At 42.9% G+C, this 20,534-nt stretch overlaps 1 protein-coding gene across 1 annotated transcript; it reads right to left on the bottom strand.

Moving 5' to 3' along the window:
* Positions 1-255: 255 nt before the first annotated feature.
* On the bottom strand, positions 256-20,068 carry ALDH3A2 (aldehyde dehydrogenase 3 family member A2). The gene is given in 12 exon segments (XM_033090046.1): positions 256-1,501; positions 4,558-4,764; positions 4,766-4,794; positions 7,800-7,899; positions 9,534-9,700; positions 11,281-11,422; positions 13,821-13,938; positions 15,107-15,315; positions 17,124-17,209; positions 17,956-18,187; positions 19,629-19,789; positions 19,937-20,068. Coding segments are annotated over 11 exon segments (1,458 nt in total). The 5' UTR covers positions 19,782-19,789; positions 19,937-20,068; the 3' UTR covers positions 256-1,486.
* Positions 20,069-20,534: the final 466 nt, after the last annotated feature.

Raw genomic sequence — 20,534 nt, 5'->3', positions numbered from 1 at the left:
TAGTTGGAAAAAAATCCTATTTACTACATAGCTACTTTAAAAAACAAAACCACACACACAAATGTCAGACAGTAAAGCTTGTGAAAATCTTGGCTAAGAATCTAAAATGAGAAAAGATGACTTAAAGAAAACTGACAAATATCACCTTCAATAAAGAAAAAATATGATTTATAGTTGGAGAAAATTTATGATCAAATAATTATCTTCAACAGGTCATATCTAAGGTTCACACTAAGAATATTAAAATCATGCCAATTTTATCAAATATAATGTATTTATTTTGAAGTAGAATATACAAATCAGTAAGTTTAACTAGAAATTAGAATGTACAATATACTAAATGAAAATGCCATATTGAAATTTTGTCTAAGACATTTTATGATGGATTATTCTGATAGTTACAGCCATAGTTTAAGCAGCTTTTCCCTAGTGTAGTGATTAATTCTTGACACCTCATCCTGTGATAAAGACATACTTCAGACAGCCTTAATGGAACAAATTCATTCAACAAAGCCGATGATACATTCTATAAAGTGAATTATATTGTCTCGTTGAGTGGGCCGAGTTTGTTTTCAAATGGGAGGGAGGATTGGCCACCAGTCAGAGAACACTGCTGAGCAGGGAGGCCACATTCCACTGGGCTCTCCTTTAGCACTTGCACACTAGCTAGAGGACCTGAGGTCTTGGCCATGCCCAGGAGACCTTCTTCCTATGTTCTCCATCCTCTTCAACATGGCCAACTGCTATGGCTGAGAGACCTTCTGCAGATTTCTCCAAATGATCCACCATCCGCCCCGTGAGGCTCTCAAGCTCCAAAGTCCTGAGTATCCAAAGCCTCTTATCCATGACACACAGGAAATGGTTTCCCCATGTTAAGTTTTGTAGGTTGAATTTATTCCGAAAGGGGTCTCTCTGAAGTTTAAAAGAGTGAAATTTACTTGCATTGTGCCACAGAAACAAAAAACTTAAAGATTTATCCTTGGAGATCCACTAACTTTCAACTTTAGGATCCTGAGACAGGATACGTATTGTTGTAAGTGCAGTACTTCTATTACATTTTAAAAACATCAGTCAGGTTTTATAAGATGCAGAATTCTACAACTGCTACATCATAAGAATGACAGATGACACTTGGTGTCCTACGTCCCATGAACTGTAGTGAGGAAGTCACTGAGCAGGCTGAGACTTCTTTACATCTCCCAGGGTATGAGGGTTTAGCCTGCGACCTTCTCTTCCCCTAGCCCAAAGCTCTGAAATCTGGGTAACACAATCAAGAACAGGTTCTCTGAGTATCCTCATTAGTGGGCAATGTTGGGATTTGGCTGAAATGACAAGTTTTATTAAAGGTGCCTGCCAGTGACTTTTAGGGTTAATTATGGTGCATATTTTACTATTTTTGGTAGGACATTAAAATTACTGGTTCCTTAACTATTTAATAGAGGAATAATTCAGTAGAGGCAATTAGGAGGTTGAACTGGATCATTCTTCAGTAGTATCCAGCCTGTAGAGAGGAGAAAGGGATCCAGGTTACTCTGCTAGTTTAAAAACCTATCCATCCAGCCCTGGAACATGAGGTGAGTACTGCGACTCTAACAAACACATCTATCTTTAGAGACTCTAAAAGCATTGCGTATAAAAGGCCCATGTATCCCTAAGAAGTCTAAGTGTGGTTTAAGCTGAGGACAAAAGATTATGCCCACCCCACCCCACCCACAACAGCTTTTATAATAAGACAGGTGGTGATGGAGGCGGTAATCTGTCCAGTATCAATGGGACAATACTAGAGACAGGAGCTGAAAATGCTCATTTACTGTCCTCACATTGTGAGTAGGAAGCTGAAGTCTCCACATGAAATCTGAAAACAGAAATAGCTTCAGAACTACTAAAAATTCCAAATACTGAATTGAATCCATATCTCCCGAGGCTGAAGAAGTGCTGCCACCACCTCACAGTTCAAGTTATATTTAATTTTCAAAAGCTTAATGTCATTTATCAATTCTAACTTTTTAATTTGTCATCCTTTTAAAACCTATACCCCCTACAATGCTTTCCGTAGCTTATATTAAGTTTTATTAGAACTTTACTTTGTGTTCACATATATATGTATATAATATATATAATGCATATTATATATGTATATTATATATAATGTATATAATATATATAATATATATGAATATATTAAATGTATATAGAAAACTGCCCTCCACTGAGATTCTGACATGCTCCCTTTAAGACTGATAATCACTGCTTTCAATTTCCCACTTAAAAACGTTCCAAATCCATTCTAATTCTAGGAAAGTGAATTAATAAAATTGCATCCGTACATAAACAAAATAACTAGTGCAGAAAAGCAACTTCAGAAAAACGTTTGCAGTTACCAGAAATAAAGATTCCTCAAGTAAATGCCCAATGTGGGCTCAGTCATTTATTTAAAATAAAAGGTAATTTGATTAAAAAAAGAAAAAAGGATAAAAGCTCAGAGAGAAGAGCAGAGAAGCAGCAAAGAGGGAAATGCAATCTTTATCTAGTTTCACAATGAATCCAAAACAGCTGAACAACTAATACATCAGCTTACAGTAATGAGAACTGACACTGAGCTGAAAGGGACCGGGGAACTCACTGTTGCCTCCTCCCTCCCTCTACAAATGAGTAAGCTGAGGCCTAAGGATGGGCTCAGAAAAGGCCTTGCCCAAAGTCATAATTAAGTTGATCTCAGAGCCAGGAACCAAAGCCACATTTGTTTGCTCCCAGCTAAATGTTTTTAGACATTGCTCCTTCTCTAGACCCCAGTAGAGAAAGGCTGGTCTGCCAAACCCTTTGGGGAACTTTGGACAGAGGTTACCTGGCCTGTTGCAGCATGTCTGTGCTATGGTGCACTACCCTATGGCAAGCCTGGGGGGCACAGTCAGCCTGGGCCTCCAAATCATCCTGAAGGCTAAGGATTTCCATCCCAGCCAAGAAGATGCCTATCAGGCTAGGGATTGATGTCCTGGGCAAAGAACAAGATAGGCCGACAAGGACCAGAGACCCAGCGCCCCTCGCGCCTCAGATGATGCGGAAGAACAGACTATAAAGCCCCTACACCGTACACTATGTTTTGATTCACTGCTTGCTGCCATGAATTCTAAAGTCACATTTTTAAAAACCAAAACAACTTGAAACAAAAAGTGACTCCGAGATTTTTAAAAGATTCTCAAATTATGAAACAAAGAGTTCACTGTCTAAATGGTGACTATCGGTCTGAGTTGGCCAGCTGGCACTTCCTCCAGGAGAGCTGAGTGGATGGGGGTGGAAGGAGGCGCACACATGACCATCCTTTCTGTACAAATGGTGTATGCTTCATCCACACCCAGCTAAGCTGTTCCTTCTCCACATTTTTTTAAAAGAGTCCAGCAACCTCACCCTTTTACAATTGTGGAAAAGTCAAGTTTTAATACTGTGATTCTCTGTGCCAAGGTTCAAAATGCCTACAGACAAATAAGTTAAACATTTTTTCAATAACCCCTAAGCCACTAGCTGTATAAAAACAAACAACTAAAAGAACACATACCCCAATGTGGCCCACTTTACACAGAAAAAGAAAACGAGGAGTTCCTACCTCACTCTTAACAGACAGAACTGGGTTCTGAAATCTCCTGCTCATCACTGCTTATGGGACAATGCATTCTGTGAACTGCCAGAAAAATCAACAGCCCCTTTCTCCTCAGCGCAGCTTGGTTATTTGGAGAAAACCCAAGTGATTTCAAATGCAACCGGCATCCCCAATTCCACCAAAGCCGTGGATACTGTAAGATGAGTCAGCCCCCTTTCAAATGTTAGACAAAATACAGATATAAACACTGCTATTTCCATCGTGAATCCTCCCTCTCTTCCAAGCCTATTCTTCAAGGATGTTGTCAATCTTTTTAATGCATCTCCTCAGCTGGCTGGGTGAGAGCTCCGAGAACACAAATACCTTTCCCCACTCCATCCTCACTCTCATTATCTCGATTTTCTTCTTCACCCCAAGGATACACAAAGTACCTTGGGAAGCCAGCTGTCACAGGGCCTCTTAGCAAGCCCGTGTCTATAACTTATCACCAAAGATAAACTTTATGTGGTAGTCAACTTTGGAGGAAACACATACAAACTTCCATCACCAAAGCTGCTTTACCACCATTATCATCCACCACAGAATTCTCTCTTCCATCTCCACATCGCATGTGACTTTCATGCACATTCAAGAATAAAAATAAAAGACACCAAGAGCAAAAGGATCAGAGGGTTAGATAGCTCAGAATTCTACAAGGCAGTTCTACAGTGTTTCAAACGCTTAGACCAGAGGTCAGAAATTATTAACTGTAATAATTTAGGCTCTGCAGCCATAAAGCTCTGTTGCAACCACTCAGCACAAAAGCAGCAGAAATGCTAAATAACAAGGGTGTGTGTCTGTGTGTATGTGTGTGTGTGTGTGTGTGTGTGTGTGAGAGAGAGAGAGAGAGAGAGAGAGAGAGAGAGAGAGAGAAATCGGGCAGGATCATCAGGACTGGCACCTCGAGAGTCACAGGGACTTACCTTGACAAGCAGAGCGGCCACAATGCCTAGGAAAGCGAGGAATAGGAGACTAAATTTTCCTTTGCTGAATCGTTTCAAGAGAAAAAATTTTGTCCAATCCACCTTTGACTGGCTGTTGGGAGGGTATCTCAGTTTGTTGGCACCTTCTCTCTTTAAACTTTTTAATAAACAGGGACGTTGATGAGAAAAAGTATCAAAACTATATTTTTCCGTGGTAAGCTCCCATCCCACTCGAACCTGAAATAAAGGGAACAGACAAAACAGGCTCCACTGTAGGTGACACCAGCGACTTCTGTCTAAACACCGACAGAGGAAACCTACAGTATGCCCTGCTGCCTGGGACAGCCCTGTTCAACTTCATAGCCAGCACAAGTGATTCTTTCCAGGAAATTCTTCCCAGCGTTCCCCAGCAAGGTGAATCTCCCTGTCAAACAGGAGGCTTTCCAAGAGTAGGGCAAGGGTTTACAGCTCTCAGGGGTGGTGGCAGAGACCACACTCAGCTCCATGTCCTGGCTCTGCCTCCCTAAGCCCACCCCACCACATAAAGTATCACCGCCCCCAATTCCAGAGAGGGCGGGAGCCTAGCAGGGTTAGGTACCTGCCCACGGTGAAAAATGCAGAGGCAGAATGTGAACCCAGATTGGCCTGGCTTTAAGTGCTGTGTGTGCTCTTTTTCCACCATTACACGTGGCTTTATTTACCCATAGCCCTACAACTAGGGTTTCCAGGTGGTAATTCCTGCCAGTTCTCAGGAAATTTTTCCGCTTTCCCGTTCCCGAATACCCAGATAAAAACTGTTTTCTGTTCTCCACGATGAATCATTTCCACAAAGTGACAGCCGATACTACCAACCACCTGGGTTCAAGGAGTTGATTTTCCCGATTTGCCGACCAACTTTTCTCGGGATTCGGGAACGGAAAAGTGAAAAAAATTCCCAACAACCCTACCTACAACCCACTGGCTTCCTTTAAGCTCCTAGAAAATAACAAAGACCAGGATGACAGGGTTCGCAGCTGGGTGATAATAAGTGCAAATCTCTGCCCTCTCAAAAAGCCATGTTCTGTGCCAGTTTTCATTTCTGTATCCATCATGTATGCCAGGCAGACATATGTATGGCACAGGGGCATAAGGCACAGGTGAATGGAGGCCAGGAAGCTATTTACTGGGGCTGGGCTGCTGGAGCGTCATTTAGATGACGGCCGAAGCTGTAGGGAAATCTGTCAACACGTATCAAAAGATATGCACTTTTAAAGGAAAATCTAAACTCTACGCCAAATAGTAATGTGTATGCCTGGGAGGTCATTACATTTTTCCTTGTAACTTTCTGTAGTGTTTTGTTCTTGCCCTTTCCCCCCAAAAAAGCCTATATTACTTTTAGAATTAAAAGAAAAAAGCATTTCATTTTTAAAAAATATATAAGCACTTTTAACACAGCAATTATACTTGTAGACATTTTTCCTAAGGAAATAATCAGACATAGCACAAAAATATATATTAGAATCATAATGCCAAGAAATTGAAATCACAAAAACCTAGTATCAGAAATTAGTTAAATATGCTGCATTTATATGATAAAACAATATGCAGTTACTAAAATCATGACATGCAAGCATACTGACATGGGAAAATGTCACACTATATCGTCACATATGAGGCAAAAAGCAATACAATAGAATACCATTTTTCAATAAAGTAGCCATGCATTTATGTGTGTGTATGTGCGTATATATGCAAGGAAAAGAATTTTAAGGACACCAGAGGTTATCTTTAAATAATGGGGGCATAGGTAATCTAAATTTTCTTTGGTCTCTTCTATCTTTTCCAAGTTTTCTTTAAAAGCCTGTATTCCTTCTGCATTTGGTGGGGGAGGGGGGGGTTGTGTTGTTATAAAGAAGAGAGGATGGTCAATGATGCCAAATGCTATCTAGTCAAGGAAGAGAGGGACAGAGCCCAGGTCACCAGATTTGCTCTCAGAAGTTGCCTATGGTTGCCAGTGTAGTTGGGAGCGAAGATCCTGTGGGGCGCAGAAGAACTAGAGACAACAGAGTCAATCCAATTCCCCAAGAATCTGGGCAGTGAAATTACAGTAACTCCAGCCCAAATCCCACGAACCATCCTCTTTCACCCACCATCTCTCCCCACACTCAAACACGTTCAATCCATTAGCAAATCATGTCACTTAACCCTCCAAAATAACCACTCTGTTTCCATTAGCTCCCGACACCAACCTAGTCCAAGCCACCACCAGCTCCAGTTTGGATCTGACAATACTGACCCGGTCTCTCCTCACCTGTCCTGCACATATGCCAGGCACTGTGCTGGGTGCTGGCAATATGTTTATGTCCTAAAAAGGGACCTGTTGCAATTATGGGAAGCAGGCCAGGGTTTCTTGGGATAAGCTTGTCTTAAGTAGGAACAGGTGGTTAACAGGCGAAACTGGGCCATTTCATTCCCATGGAGTAGTTTATGCTATTACAGAGGAAGAGAATAAAGCAGGAACTTTTAAGACACTGGCTTTTATTGTCTGGTTTTTGCTATGAGAATTTTTTATGCCATTTCTCATTTGTAATACCTCTAATAGATAATAGAGAAGCCTACCACCTAGATCCTGAAGGAAAAAAATAAAAAGTTGAGTCAATCATCCCAGGTGTAAAAGAGGGAGTCAGGTCACAGCCCTAAGGGAGCAGTAGGGACCAGGCTCTGTGCACAGAGCTTCACCAAGAAAGAATTTCTTTCTGCCCCTCCTCTCTAGAACACAGGGATTCTCTTGTTCTTCTCAAATCATGAAACAATTCAAGTAGAGGCCGATCCCTGGACACCCTTAACGCTACTCTGAGCAGAAGCACAGGGATTTTGGACTGCTGACTGCTCCTGGCATCAGGAACCTGTCGTGCACTGCCTCCCTTAAAACAAAGACAAGCGGGACCTTACCAATTAATTTGAGATCTGATTGTTGGACAAAAAATTCCCCTAAATCTGAGAGAAAGACAATACACAAGTAAGTCAATGAAAGGAATAAAATAATGAGTTTGGTAACTGCTACTAAGGATAAAAGGTGGGTGACAGGACAGAGATTAACCCCTCAGCAGAGTACCTGGACAGGTGGCAGGAAGGGGACCTTTACCTGGGTGGTCAGGGAAGGTCTCTCAGGACAGGACAATCAAACAGAGACCTGCAGAAGCAGCAACTATTCCAGAAATATTTTGAAATATTTGCTGTGAACAGGAGAGAGGAATACTCACCCACTCCTCCAAACGGCAAAGAACTAAGCATGAAGTGCATGATAACGTCATTGACGGTGACACCACCACTGGATGTGCTATCAATCATCCGTTTGATGAGCTGAGAAGAGAACAAAGGTTCCCAGGTCAGCAGCGGCCGCAGCGGGCTGTGTGCTGTAACACACATCCTGGCTTCATGTGTCCACACAACTACTCAAGTTTTTTTGGGGACACTGTGCCAAACACGTCAACAATCTAGTGTCTAAAGAGTTTCACCGAGAATGAATTTCTTTTGGCTCATCCTATCTAGTCTCTTGCTTTTCCCAAATCATGAAACAATTCAAGAAGAGGCTGATCCCTGGACAGAGGACAGGCAGCAAACGTGATGGCTATCTAACTTCTCAGATGCACATCAGGTGCTTCAAGGGAGGCAGCACCGAGCTGGGGCTGTTCAGTCACCACCTGGAATTGGACGACCCAAAACAGCAGCAAAAAGACTTTTTTTAAAATAAGGGACAATCAGACTGTATTCTGGTTTTTAAAAATTGTTAGTATTTATCTCTGCTCTAAATTATAGCATATGATCAACAGATGTCATTTAGTTTTTATTAAATGCAACGAATATTTAAGATTTAGCATCTAGTTTTTGAAGAAATACATGTTTGACCTAAGACTGGAATAGGCACAATGACACTTGAGTGGTAAATGTCTTTTCACTGGGTGCCAACAAGCCCTTGAGAGTTCCTCATAGGGAACGTGGTAGGGGACTGTGGTTACCACAGACCACCCAACTGCTGCACCCCACTGACCTGCACCCCGGGTAGTAGATTTTAGACTTCAGGGTCCTGTCCACCGCATTATCTATGGTCATTTAAAATGTCAGGTCACTGCCTGTCAATAACCCGTTCTTTTTCCAGAAGACACATTTGGTCTCACTTAACCTATCTGTAGAGATCTGCGTCTCAATAGCATGGCAAGCTCTTGACGCTGCCACATGACGGCCACGCTGCCACATGACGGCCACGCTGCCACATGACGGCCACGCTGCCACATGACGGCCTGCATGTTAACATCAGAGGCTCTCACAACACATGTGATTTGTGAACTCAAATCTTGACCGCTCAGTCTTTCCCTTTTCTTCAGAGGGCTCTTGAACCTACTTGCCCACCTTGAGGCCATTGTCCCTTAGCAGCAGCCAGTCTCCTTGTGATGCACATGCATGAGCCATGCATGCAGCAAGTATCCAGGCTACTCATTCTCATGTCATATGTATGAAATGCTCACCTGCCTGGCACCGTTCCATCACTCTAACAACAAAGTAACGTAACTGGAGAAACTCAACTCCAAGATATAACAACCATTTCTGTGACAATTCCAGAGGTTTCTGTCTCATACAGCCCCACCGAGTGGCTGTGAATGCCATTTAGGTAAGAGGGAAAAGGCTCCTACACAGGAATGACCTGTGGAGTAATGTCAGCAAAGCTTCTAACGCTGGTAGATGAGTCTTCCAATTATATAGGAGGTGTTTGGGAGTCAAAAAACTTGTGACATTCACCTCAGATCTAACTCCAGAGAGTATGGGAAAGATCACAGCGATAACCCCAAGGCCTCATTACCTGAGATAGCAATTTAGGAGTATTGCCTCACTTGGTGGACTCTGGCACTACACAATATAAACCATTTGCTTTACAGCAAAGAGGGAACATGATTTATAATAGTGGTTTATGACGGAGTGCTGTTTTCTGTAAAGTTTACCTTATTGTTATGAGAAAACACATATATAGCCAAGGGCTTTTCACGTTCATTTATGAATTTGATAGCTTCATCTGCATTCTTTACAGGCACTATTGGAAGAATTGGTCCAAAAATTTCTTCTTGCATCACCTTAGTTTCAGGATCAACGTCAGTAAGTACTGTTGGGGCTGAAAAGGATACAACAAAATGAAAATGCTACAGAAGACAGAAATGCAAAACTCTCATTTTTACATTTGTTTCATACCGTCACCTATCCATCCCTTCCAGTCCCACCCAAATAGTATCTATTGAAAAAAAAAGTTCTGAGTATGTAGATGAACTGTGCAAAGTCAATAACTATTTCCAAGCACATGCATCAGGGGCTCCTTATGCAAACCGGGGAAAAGATATATACCTGGGCATATCCTATTCATATTTAACCCTGTTCACAGCCATATTCATATCCACATTCATAATAGGACGTTACATTTACAGCTTTCTGGGAGCATAGACAGCCCCTGTGGATCAAATCAACACCACTTAATTGAAGTGCTTTCTTGCATATTATCTCACTGACCTTTATTTTCACTCCATTAGACTAAGAAAACATATTTAAATGGTCCAGGGGCTCAAACGGGGAAAGGGCACAAGAAAGGAGAGCAACATGGATGTTGAAGAAATTTTGCACTGTGTTCCACCATCCATGCCAAATAAGTCACCAGGTAGCAATACTCAGAAAGACCCTGTAAACAAGCCGGATCATCAACTAAAAGGGAAGACGCCTGACAATAACAAGTTTTCTCTTTTTCTTTACTCCTTGTTTCCTATTAGGTTCTCCTGGAAATGTGGTGGGAAGCTCTTGCCAGCACACTCCAGAGGTATATAAGCTGCTACCCAAACCTGCCGCTTCCCTGGGTCAGAGAACCGATTTGGTTTGGGTGTCCACCCTCCTCTGCATAGCCATGTGCTCAGGTAAGGGGACCCTAACTCCAGGTCAGGGGAATGTTCCTAAATAGTGTGAGCTAATCATGACAGACGTTTCCTCTCATCACTGACTGGCCTGGAAATCAACATGCTGAGGATGGGTGAACAGAAAGAGCCAAGAATGAGGTTTTGGCGGTGTTACTGAACCACTGCACTAACAGCGTGGGAGCACTGCGGGCTGTTCATTACCAGAGAACATATTTTCATTGTTGTTTAAGTCCTGGAAGTAATTTTTAAGTGGGGTGCTTTGGTAATGTGCAGCATCCTAGCCAAGCAGAGAGAAGTAAAGCTAGTTGGGGCAGCTTTTCGCCAACTTAATGTGTAAGTCTTCTGTTATCATGTATGTTACTTTAGAAAAATATGTTTAAAATTCAAAAGTAATACATATTCATGGCAAAAAATAAAAAACACAAAACATTATTTTTGCAATAGCATGGCTAGTTGTAGAATTATGGTTAAGCTATTTCCTTCTTTGTGCTGTTTTTCCAGCCATAAACTGAAAATAATTACGTAGAACTCTATTCTGCTGCTCAGGGTAGTTAAGAAGAAAAAAAAATTGATAAAATATGTGTGAATACAAAAAAACTAGTGCAACACAGGTAGTATTATTCAATGTGTGTACGTACATGACCATCTTTAAACACTTTATAATAAAAACAGTCTAACAGAAAGCAGTATTTACCAGTTTATTAAACACTACTCATCTGTTTAGTTAGTGCCAGTAACATATCAATGAAAGCTGTCAAACTGCCATCTCCCATAAGAAAAGGTGAACTTCCATTACCTATGTAGCGGGTGGCCTCATCAGTCTCCCCACCAAAAGCTATCTTTTGTCCTTCAAGCAAACTTAGTATCCTCTTAAAATGACGAAGATTGATGATCCTTTCATAATCCGGGGATTCTTTTACATTTTCTCCATAAAATTCCTATTTAAAACAATAGTTTTTTTGTCACAAAAGGCCCATATTTCAATTGTTTTCCTAAGTACAAAATCCACTCATGCCTCCAAATTGATCTGGTTTTATATCATCACATCCCACCCCACCAAGAACTTTAATAGTACAGAGTATTCCCGACTTAGGAGGAGTCAACTTACGTTTGTTTGACTTTACAACGGTGCCAAAGCAATACACATTCAGGAGAAACCATACCTTGCATTTCCATTTTTTCCTGGGCTAGCAATACGTGGTTCAACACTACTCTTGTGAAGCTGGGCAGCAGCAGCAAGTTGACTTGGCACAACTGTAGGCTAGTATAAGTGTCCCGGGCACGATTAAGGTAGGGTAGCCCAAGCTATGATATTCCGTACGTTAGGTACAGTACATAAATTTAACTCACGATATTTTCCACTTATAATGGGGCTTATCAGGATGTAACCCCATTGTAAGTCGAGGAGAATCTGCAGTGTTAACAATAGTAAGTTTAAGGCTTTTGGCAGGTTCAAGGACAAGAATTAAAGCATGCATATAGATCTATCATTTTCTGTGGTTTCAGGGGTTCATATGGACCTCCTGAAGTCTACCCATGGGCCCTTTTCGGGGGAAATGCAGGAGCAGGTGTAGGGGGAGCTCTTGCTGTGTTAAGGCCACACTTGTTTACCTATCAGCTGTGGCTGCTCTCCTCCTACAATGAGTTGTGCAGTTGTAGCAGAGACCCTATGGCCGGCAAAGCCTAAAATATGTATTAATACTACCTAGCCCTTTCCAGAAACGGTTTGCTGAGCTTTGTGCTCTTTCATTGTTTTGTATCTTCTTTGGACTAGTATTTCCACCAGTCACAGATGACAGGGAAAACCACTCAAAAGACTAAAATACAGTTTTGGTAAATTAAACAAGGTAAAAGAACCTCAAAAACCATAATATTATGTAAAACAAACATAAAATTACTGAATTGCTCCATCACTTCAAAGTCTTGTGAAAGCTCTCAACTTACTTAATTTCAAATTAAAATGAGTATTACTCACCCACCCTCCATAAATAGCCTCAAGTCTGGGTGGTGAGAATCATCCAGGCAGCTTACTGAAATGCATGTTTCTGGGCCCCAACTGTGGAGCCACCAACTGGGGTTTCCAATGTTAGTTGCACCTTACAATCATCTGGAGACCCCAGGTCAACTGAATCACCATCTGGAGAGTAAGAGCTGGGAACTTTTCTTAAATGGCTCCCTAGTGAACCTCGGCTGAGAACCACTGTGTTAAGAGTATAAACACCTCAAAAGGAAGATGATGGGAAGAAAAAAAGGGAGGAAAGGAAAAGGAAAGGGGAAAGGAAGGAATGAAGGAATAAAAAAATAAAAATAAAAAAAAGGCAATGGGGCTCTTATTCCTTTGAAACTGAGTTAAACACCATACTCAACTGAGCACGTCTTCTCCAATTCCCAAGTATTTTCCGTCTCACTGGGATCTTGAACCCCTCTGCTGTTCCACATTCTCTGAGTTTAGCCAATTTTCCTCTCATGTTCTCCTTGTCTGGCTCCACCTTCAGTCCCATAACTTATGCCCAAGACCCTCGGCAGCTCAGGCCCAGAGTTACCCTTCCTGGAGCCCTGTACTTCCCTAAAATTCCTGGTATAGTTTCCATTCTCTGATCATAATCATTACTCTTTGGTGTTCTTGATCCTTCTTTGCTCCTTTGATCCTTCTGTGCTCAATTAGCAACTGTTAGGTGAACAATGATTGTTCTAATAATTTCCTCCACCCAGGGAGCTTAACGACTCCCTCCCACTGGAGAACTCAGTCACACTGGCTCATCCCATTCCTTTCTTCCAATCTAAATCATCCATTTCTTCAAGGCTTAGCTCAGGACACTACCACACAGCCTTCCTTGATTCCCTCGCTAGAGATCTTTAAACACCATGGAAGACTGAAAACCATGTCAGGGGTATACTATATGTAAGTATGTATCTAACTCACTCACTCCTCCAAACTATTGGCTTTCCTGAACCCTCAACATACACAAGAACTGATAACCATAACTCGCAATGCCAATATGGCCAGGGACCTCTGACTGGACTTCAGAGGACTGGCAACATTCTCTCAAAAGCACAAAACGTTTATTTTAAAGCATGTGCCATAACTAACCAGTTGTTTCATCAGCAAACCAACTACAGAGTTTAAGTGGGTTTAACTCCAACCTAACCTTGCTCCCAGCAGACATTCTATGAAAAGTGCAGACAGCACTTTTAATTAGCCAGTAACTTACTTTGGTCACATATACTACTGGAGTTTTCCTGGGGAAAGGAGGGAATAAGGATGCTGCCTGCAAACAGTTGATTTCACTCCTTATCTTAATAAAACCAATGGAATCAGATGTGTTCAACACAAACCTTCACAGTTTCCTTAATCTTCTGTACGATTTGATTCTGGAGAGATGGTTCACAGAGAACGTAGTCAGGAGCAATGCAGGTTTGACCGCAGTTCAGGTACTTCCCCCAGGTTATGCGTCTATGGGGCAAAAACCCAGAATAGCCACAGAATTCCATCTACTATTTTCTTGTCACATACGTACTTTTGTGTTGTTTGAATGTTTTGCAACTAGCATGTATTCATAGATTTACTTGGTAATTTTTATAGAAAATAGAAATGTTTTAAAAACTCATCTCTAAATCAGGTGGCTGGGACTTAGAATGCATTTCCAACTGATGTAGAATACTCTAAGGAGCAGGGAAATTCTCACACCAGCTCATGGGAAACAGTACTTTGTAAGCCGTGAAGCCCTTCCCTGCTATAGCAAAAGAGAGAAACAGCCTCCCAACACCCTCTTCCTCTTCCCATTCCAGCTAAGAGGACATCCGGGATGGCAGGACTTCCATACAGACTCTACCTCTCCTGGTTGTGGCTTCAGATCCTGTTGGCAAGATGTTTGGGTAGAAACAGTCATGAACCCCTCCCCATTTTGAAAAGCTGTGCCCATGTGTGCATCCAAGTCCACAACTGGAACATTCACTAAGAGTCCCATATTCTGGCAAGTAGGCTTCTACTTATGAAGCCAACTGAGACCCTCGCCTAACTCCCTGCACCTCCTCCTTACTCCCCCATCTCTGAAGGGGAGCGAAAGCCATACCACCCTGAGCACAGTTAGTTCTGGGTTTGGGCACTTCCTGGTAGCTAAACCTGATTTAGCAGAGAGAATCTGACACCTTTTATTTTCTAGTTCCCAGATGCAAGATGCTATTGTAAGTTAAGAGAATACTGGCTTTGTCAACAAAGGAACTCAGTGAAGAGATCAACATAATACCTTTTCTGTTGGGGATTTAAAGATTTTATTAGGCACACACAATACTTTGGATTACCTACTTCTGGGATCATCAACCAGCAAAACAGTAAAATTTTCTTGCCAGATGTATAATCTCGAGAACAGAAAGAACCTTTTCCTTAACTCATCAGAACCACCATGTGATGTCAAGACCTACTGCTCATCTCCTCTGGCAGTGGCACCGAGAGACAGTGTGTGAGAGTTCTGTTACCCTTGAGGACATCAAACACCAAAACTTAATTATGTCTCTTGGAGCCAGGAGGAAGAGTGTTCCTGTGCAAAGAGGACACATCAACCTGTTAGGAAAAGTCTCCACTGTGCTGGGAAAGCCCCAGATAACCATAGAGCCGGTCTCACCTGCAGGCGATGTCCAGATCACAGTCTTTGTCAATGTAACACGGACTCTTCCCTCCCAGTTCAAGAGTCACAGGGGTCAGATGCTTGGCAGCAGCTGTCATAACAATTTTTCCAACTGCAGTGCTTCCCGTATAGAGAATGTAATCAAATCGCTGCTTCAGAAGCTCCGTGGTTTCCTCCACACCACCATTAACAACAACATACAGGTCCTTAAAGAAACAAACAAATAAGTACTTGTACTGCCAAATTAACCCAATTTTCTAACATGAGCAGTTTCTTCAACATAAACATGTAACGTTCAGTAAAACCAAGAAAAGATGGAGACTGGCCCTTGTGAGGATAGAAGAGGGAGCTGATGGAGAACAAGGGAAGAACAGTATGACGGCATCTGAGAACCACGAACCTACAGTGGAACTGACCGGAGAGTCCAGTATTTTCTATGTGAGCTCAGCAATGAAGACACAAAAGAGAAGAAAGCAAACGTTTGGATTTGACCAGGGAAATGTATGAAGTGGGGGCTGCATAAGTTGAGGATTTGGGTAAGAAAGTGGCTGCTGTGAATGACCACAGGACAGACCCAACTTAATGTCTTAACCTGAACATTCTCTCTACATAACACAGCATAGGGCTTAGCCCATGGTAGGAACCAAGTAAATATCTGCTGAATGAACAGGTAGGCAAAGCAGAGTACGCAAGAACACTCTTTTCTGAAGTCAGATCTGGACTGAATCTGTTGCTTACTAGCTTATGTGACCTTTGCCAAGCTATTGAACATCTCTGAGCCTCAGTTTCCTCACCTGTTATGGGGGAGAAGTCACATACCTTAGGACTGATCCCTTATACACATTGTGCTATTATTAGCAGCTATTATGAGAGAGAACATTTTGAATAACATGAAAAGCAATGACAGAGAACAGATGGCAAGGAAGGAAGACAGAGAGAGGTATGTTCAAAAGATTCTGAGGTGCAGGCATGAAGTAAAAGTTGGTGTGTGGACCTCGTGCTTCCTCACTTGGTCTGCTGCTAATTAGTCCTCAATCATTTTAGTTCGACTGCCCAAATGTTTCAAGTTTTAACATGCATATGGCTTAATCTCCAGAGCACATGTGGTTGGTTGGCCAACAAGTTAAGTAAAGCAGGGTAGGCATTATTATCCCCATCTGGATACAGTCAAATAGTGAAGAATTAACCCTTGGTGAGGGGCAAAGTGGGACTATAAACCTCTGTCTTCTGGTTCTAAATCCTGCTCAATCCATGACATCTCACAGTCTTCATCATCCTTCGGAGCTAGATAACCACACTGTTAGAACAAAATTTTCTGTGGGCTACTGCACCAGTGATAAAGACAACAAAGAACAGTATTATCCCAAGGGCTGGAGCTGGCCTCTAGATTATTATAAATTATTATAAATTGACATATATTTTAAAGGTGACTTTTAATGAGTGAAATGAGAACTCCTTCCTGCAGGTTCCATATAGAACCAGGCAGTCCCAATTCCACGGTGGCATCATAAACTTCCTCCCAGGAGGGCATGTGAACCTCTGATTTGGACAAAGAGATGAATCACCCTGTGGTTTAGGAGGCCATTTTCTTTCTGTGGTTCCCATGCCACAAACATGCTTGTTTTAGAAGTGTTCTTATATAGTCACACCATTAAGACAAAAGAGACTATCAGAACCCAGCACAGTACCAGTTCCTCATTAAATAATTCACTAAATGAACATACCTAAAATCATATTAAATCAAAGCTTAAAGGTTAATCCAAAATGCCAAATGGCAGAAGAGGATGTGTAAGTAGCCCCGGGTGTCTATGAAGCTATGGGCCCAAATGTATTGAGAAACCACAATCGCTGAGCTATTCCACAGTTTATTTTGGAACTTAACTTCTTTTAGTAAGCCAATTGCTGAAGGCTTCAGAGGTCCCCAGCCATCAAGGCATGTACTAGTAGGAGAGTCAAGTGTTTGTTCACCACAATAAACAAACGTGTTGAACATGGACAAGACAGACGTTCTTACCTGATCTAAATACTGGGGGAGGAGCTTAGCCAAGATCTTGGCTGTATTTTCACTTAGTTCAGAAGGCTTCAGAATCACAGCATTTCCTAAACAAAGCAAAAAGCAGGACAGTATTGTCTAACGCTTGAGTAAACTTTAATAGCTACCCAGTGTTCACATGGGGAATACAGACTAAACATTCCCATTGCTTCTGCGGCTCTTCCTCATAATGAAGACAAGAGCTTGTCTCATGTTCTCTTTCTCAAATGCTGACTCCTTAGTTATTACTTTTAGGTAACCAACAGGCTCCATCTGCCTCCCCCACTCCATCTTTCTATCACTTTTCTCCCACTTCCACCCCTGACTCTCCTCTCTGCCCTGGAATTACTCGGCAAGCAGTCAACAGAACGCTGTTGATCTGGACCCTGCACAAATGAGACATTCATTTCTTAGCATTTGCTACACACTACCCAAGGAGCATTATTTCCACAGTCCTTATCTGAATGAAGAAGCTGGTCAGGCAGAATCAAAAGGTTCATCCAAGGCCAGAGCTCACAACTGAAACTACATTGGAATACGAATGCCTGACTCTAACTCCTGAGCGTGTCAACTCATACCTTTATATCCTCACAGGTTCATTTCCTGGGTGCTGTAAAAAATGGTCACTATGCAAATCTCCTCTGGAGCCCATTTAAAAATATATTTATGAATTCTCAATACATTGCTGGTGTAAACCACGGCAAACCATCAAAGCAAATGTAGTTCACTAGCCATCATCTTAATTTACAACCACTATGACAGAAGACATAAGCTGTCTTCTAAAAGGGTACAGAGACATAAGCTGACACCAGACCTGCAGCAATGGCTCCTATTAGTGGCTGAATGGTGAGAACCAAGGGGTAGTTCCAAGCTCCTATGATCAGTACAACTCCCAGGGGCTCTGGTTGAACATAGGCCTCATCTAGCATGGTGAGCAGGTTCTTCTTGGCTGGTTCAGCAGTAACCCATTCAGGAAGCTTCTCCAGCACGAGATCAATTTCCCCAAGAATGGTAACAACTTCCTGACTGTATGCATTAAATTCACTCTGTTATAAAAGAACCACAGTTAACCTTGCATGAGTATGACACACACAGCCCTGAATGTCAAAAACTACAGGCCAGGTGTATATGTAGTGACCACTGGCATTATCAGACTAGATGGTTTGCCATTCTGATTCCTTTTGAGCCCTCCAAGCCCTCAATAAACACTTGCTAACTCCCTCTGTAATATATTCAATTCCTCTAAATCCTTCTTTAAAGATCCAAGTCATTTAAAAACAAGCTTAAATGTTACCTCTTTCATGATGACTTGCCTGATTAATAATGGCCTGCTCTGATCACACTTTATAAACTATAGCAATTATGCTTTTGACCTGTATCTTAATATTTTGCCCTTAATACAATGGTTTAAAGCTATACTCACATTTTATCTGTGTTATGTTTTGTTTCCCAACTAAATTTAAAATTCTTGGGGCAAGGAACTTATTGTATTTCTTTAGTAATCCTATATGTGCGCATGTTCACACAAACATCTGATGCTTGTAGAATGAATGATTCAGACATTTTGAAATCTTTATTAACCCATTTTGTTTATTTGATATCACAACCCCTCTCCACCTAACGTACTATAAAGGAAATTTTATAGTTGCCGTTGTTACTACTACTACTGATGTTACTACCCTTCAAAATAATCTTGGATTGGGAGGAAGTGAGGAGGAAGACTCACAAAGCCAGAGTAAGGTCTTGTTACCCCTGGAATAAACAGTAAAAACAAAATAATAATATTATTAGAAAATATAGGGGAATACGTTTATACCCTAAAAACTACCCAAAACCTTGTTACTCTAAGTTTGGTTCCAAAATAGGCAGCGTGGTATCACCTGGGAGCTCATTAGAAACTTAGACTCTCAGAGTGCCCCTCCCCAGACCTACTGACCATAAGTTACATTTTTAACAACATCCCCAGGTGATTCGCCAGTGCACTGGAGTTTGAGCAGCACTGACCTAAAACGAAGTCACGGAGGAAAATTTAAGTGCAACGACAACCAAAGAACCTCTCTACAAAAGAAACCATAAACAAAGTTAAAAGACAAGGAACAGACTCGGAGAAAAATATCTGCATTATGTTACGCTGACAAATGACTGACATCCAAAATATACGAAGAATTCCTAGGGGAAAAGGGTCATAAATGCAACAGAAAAACAGACAAAAATACAAAAGGCAATTCACAAAAGTAATTATTACAAAGATCAGAAAACGCGTCTCTATGTGTCTGCAAACTTGCGTAACGGGCTTGCTCTAAGCAAGGTGGGAGGATCAGCGAAGTCAAGGGAAATTTTGCTTTATCTGTACTGCTGGTGATAATAGTCCAACAGTGCTTGTGTAATCAAAAATAAAGAAAAAAATGGCAAAAGCTCAGGCGGAATGCGCTCCCTAAATAGGGCAGCGGGAGACCGGTATCCCGGCTCCTCCCGTCTCGCGCATACCTTGCACAAGTCGGAGGCGATGGCCGCTAAGATATCCTTTTCGCGCTCCAGCACCATCCTGCGCAGGGCCTCCAGCTGCTGCAGCCGGAACCTCAGAGGTCGCGACCGGCCGGACAGGAATGCGTTGCGAACCCGCTGGACTTCGTGCTCCATGGCCTTGTCTTAAGGAGAAAGGAGAAGTCGGGGCGGGGGCGGGGGGGCTCCGCGGTAGCGGGGGCACGACGGACGCCGGTGTCGGCGGGCGCTGCCTCCTTCCCTTCTCCTCCCCTCCCGCGGGGTGGACTCCCACGGCAGGCCCAGAACCACACCTCGCTCACGGACCAGTTCGCCCGAAACGTCCCCTGCCCGCGCGGAGTCCGACTGCCCCAGAGCAGCCCAGCGCGGCGGGGCTCGATCCCAAGCCGCGCGCCTATTGGTCGGAGCGGGACGCGTGACCTCTGGACGCCGACCCCGCCCAGTCCGTGGATCTCAACACTGGGTGGGGTGCAGAGGATGTGGCAGGGTGGTGAGGGGAGCCCAGGGATGGCTCCAGCACCGGGAACGAGGAGTCCGCGTGAAGTGGGTTGAGGCGCGGTGGGCGAGCAGCCGAGACGCTGAAGCAAGCGGGTGCAAGGCAGTTAGCGCCCCGCCACCAGGACGGGAAGCGGCCCACGCAAAGGAGCTCTCGAGAGGGGTTCTTCCTGCCTCCTCCATTTCGTGGCTATCATGTGACCCAGTGGTCACAGGCAGGAGGCCCAGCGTCTCCAAACTCACCGGGCGTCGTTGGCTGGGCCTCTGCGTCTGTGGGGAGTGGTTGCCGTCACCCAGCGCCTCATCAGCGCCCGGGACCCCGAAGCCCGCGAGGTGAAGATGATGTGCCCACCGCCCTCCTCCTGGTCTCCAGCCACTGCAGCTCCAGCACCTTCT

This window comes from Rhinolophus ferrumequinum, chromosome 21 (genome assembly GCF_004115265.2).
Source record: "Rhinolophus ferrumequinum isolate MPI-CBG mRhiFer1 chromosome 21, mRhiFer1_v1.p, whole genome shotgun sequence".
Classification (NCBI taxonomy): Eukaryota; Metazoa; Chordata; class Mammalia; order Chiroptera; family Rhinolophidae; genus Rhinolophus; species Rhinolophus ferrumequinum.
Note: the sequence above shows the minus strand (reverse complement) of the source record. Positions and strands in the feature narration are given on the sequence as shown.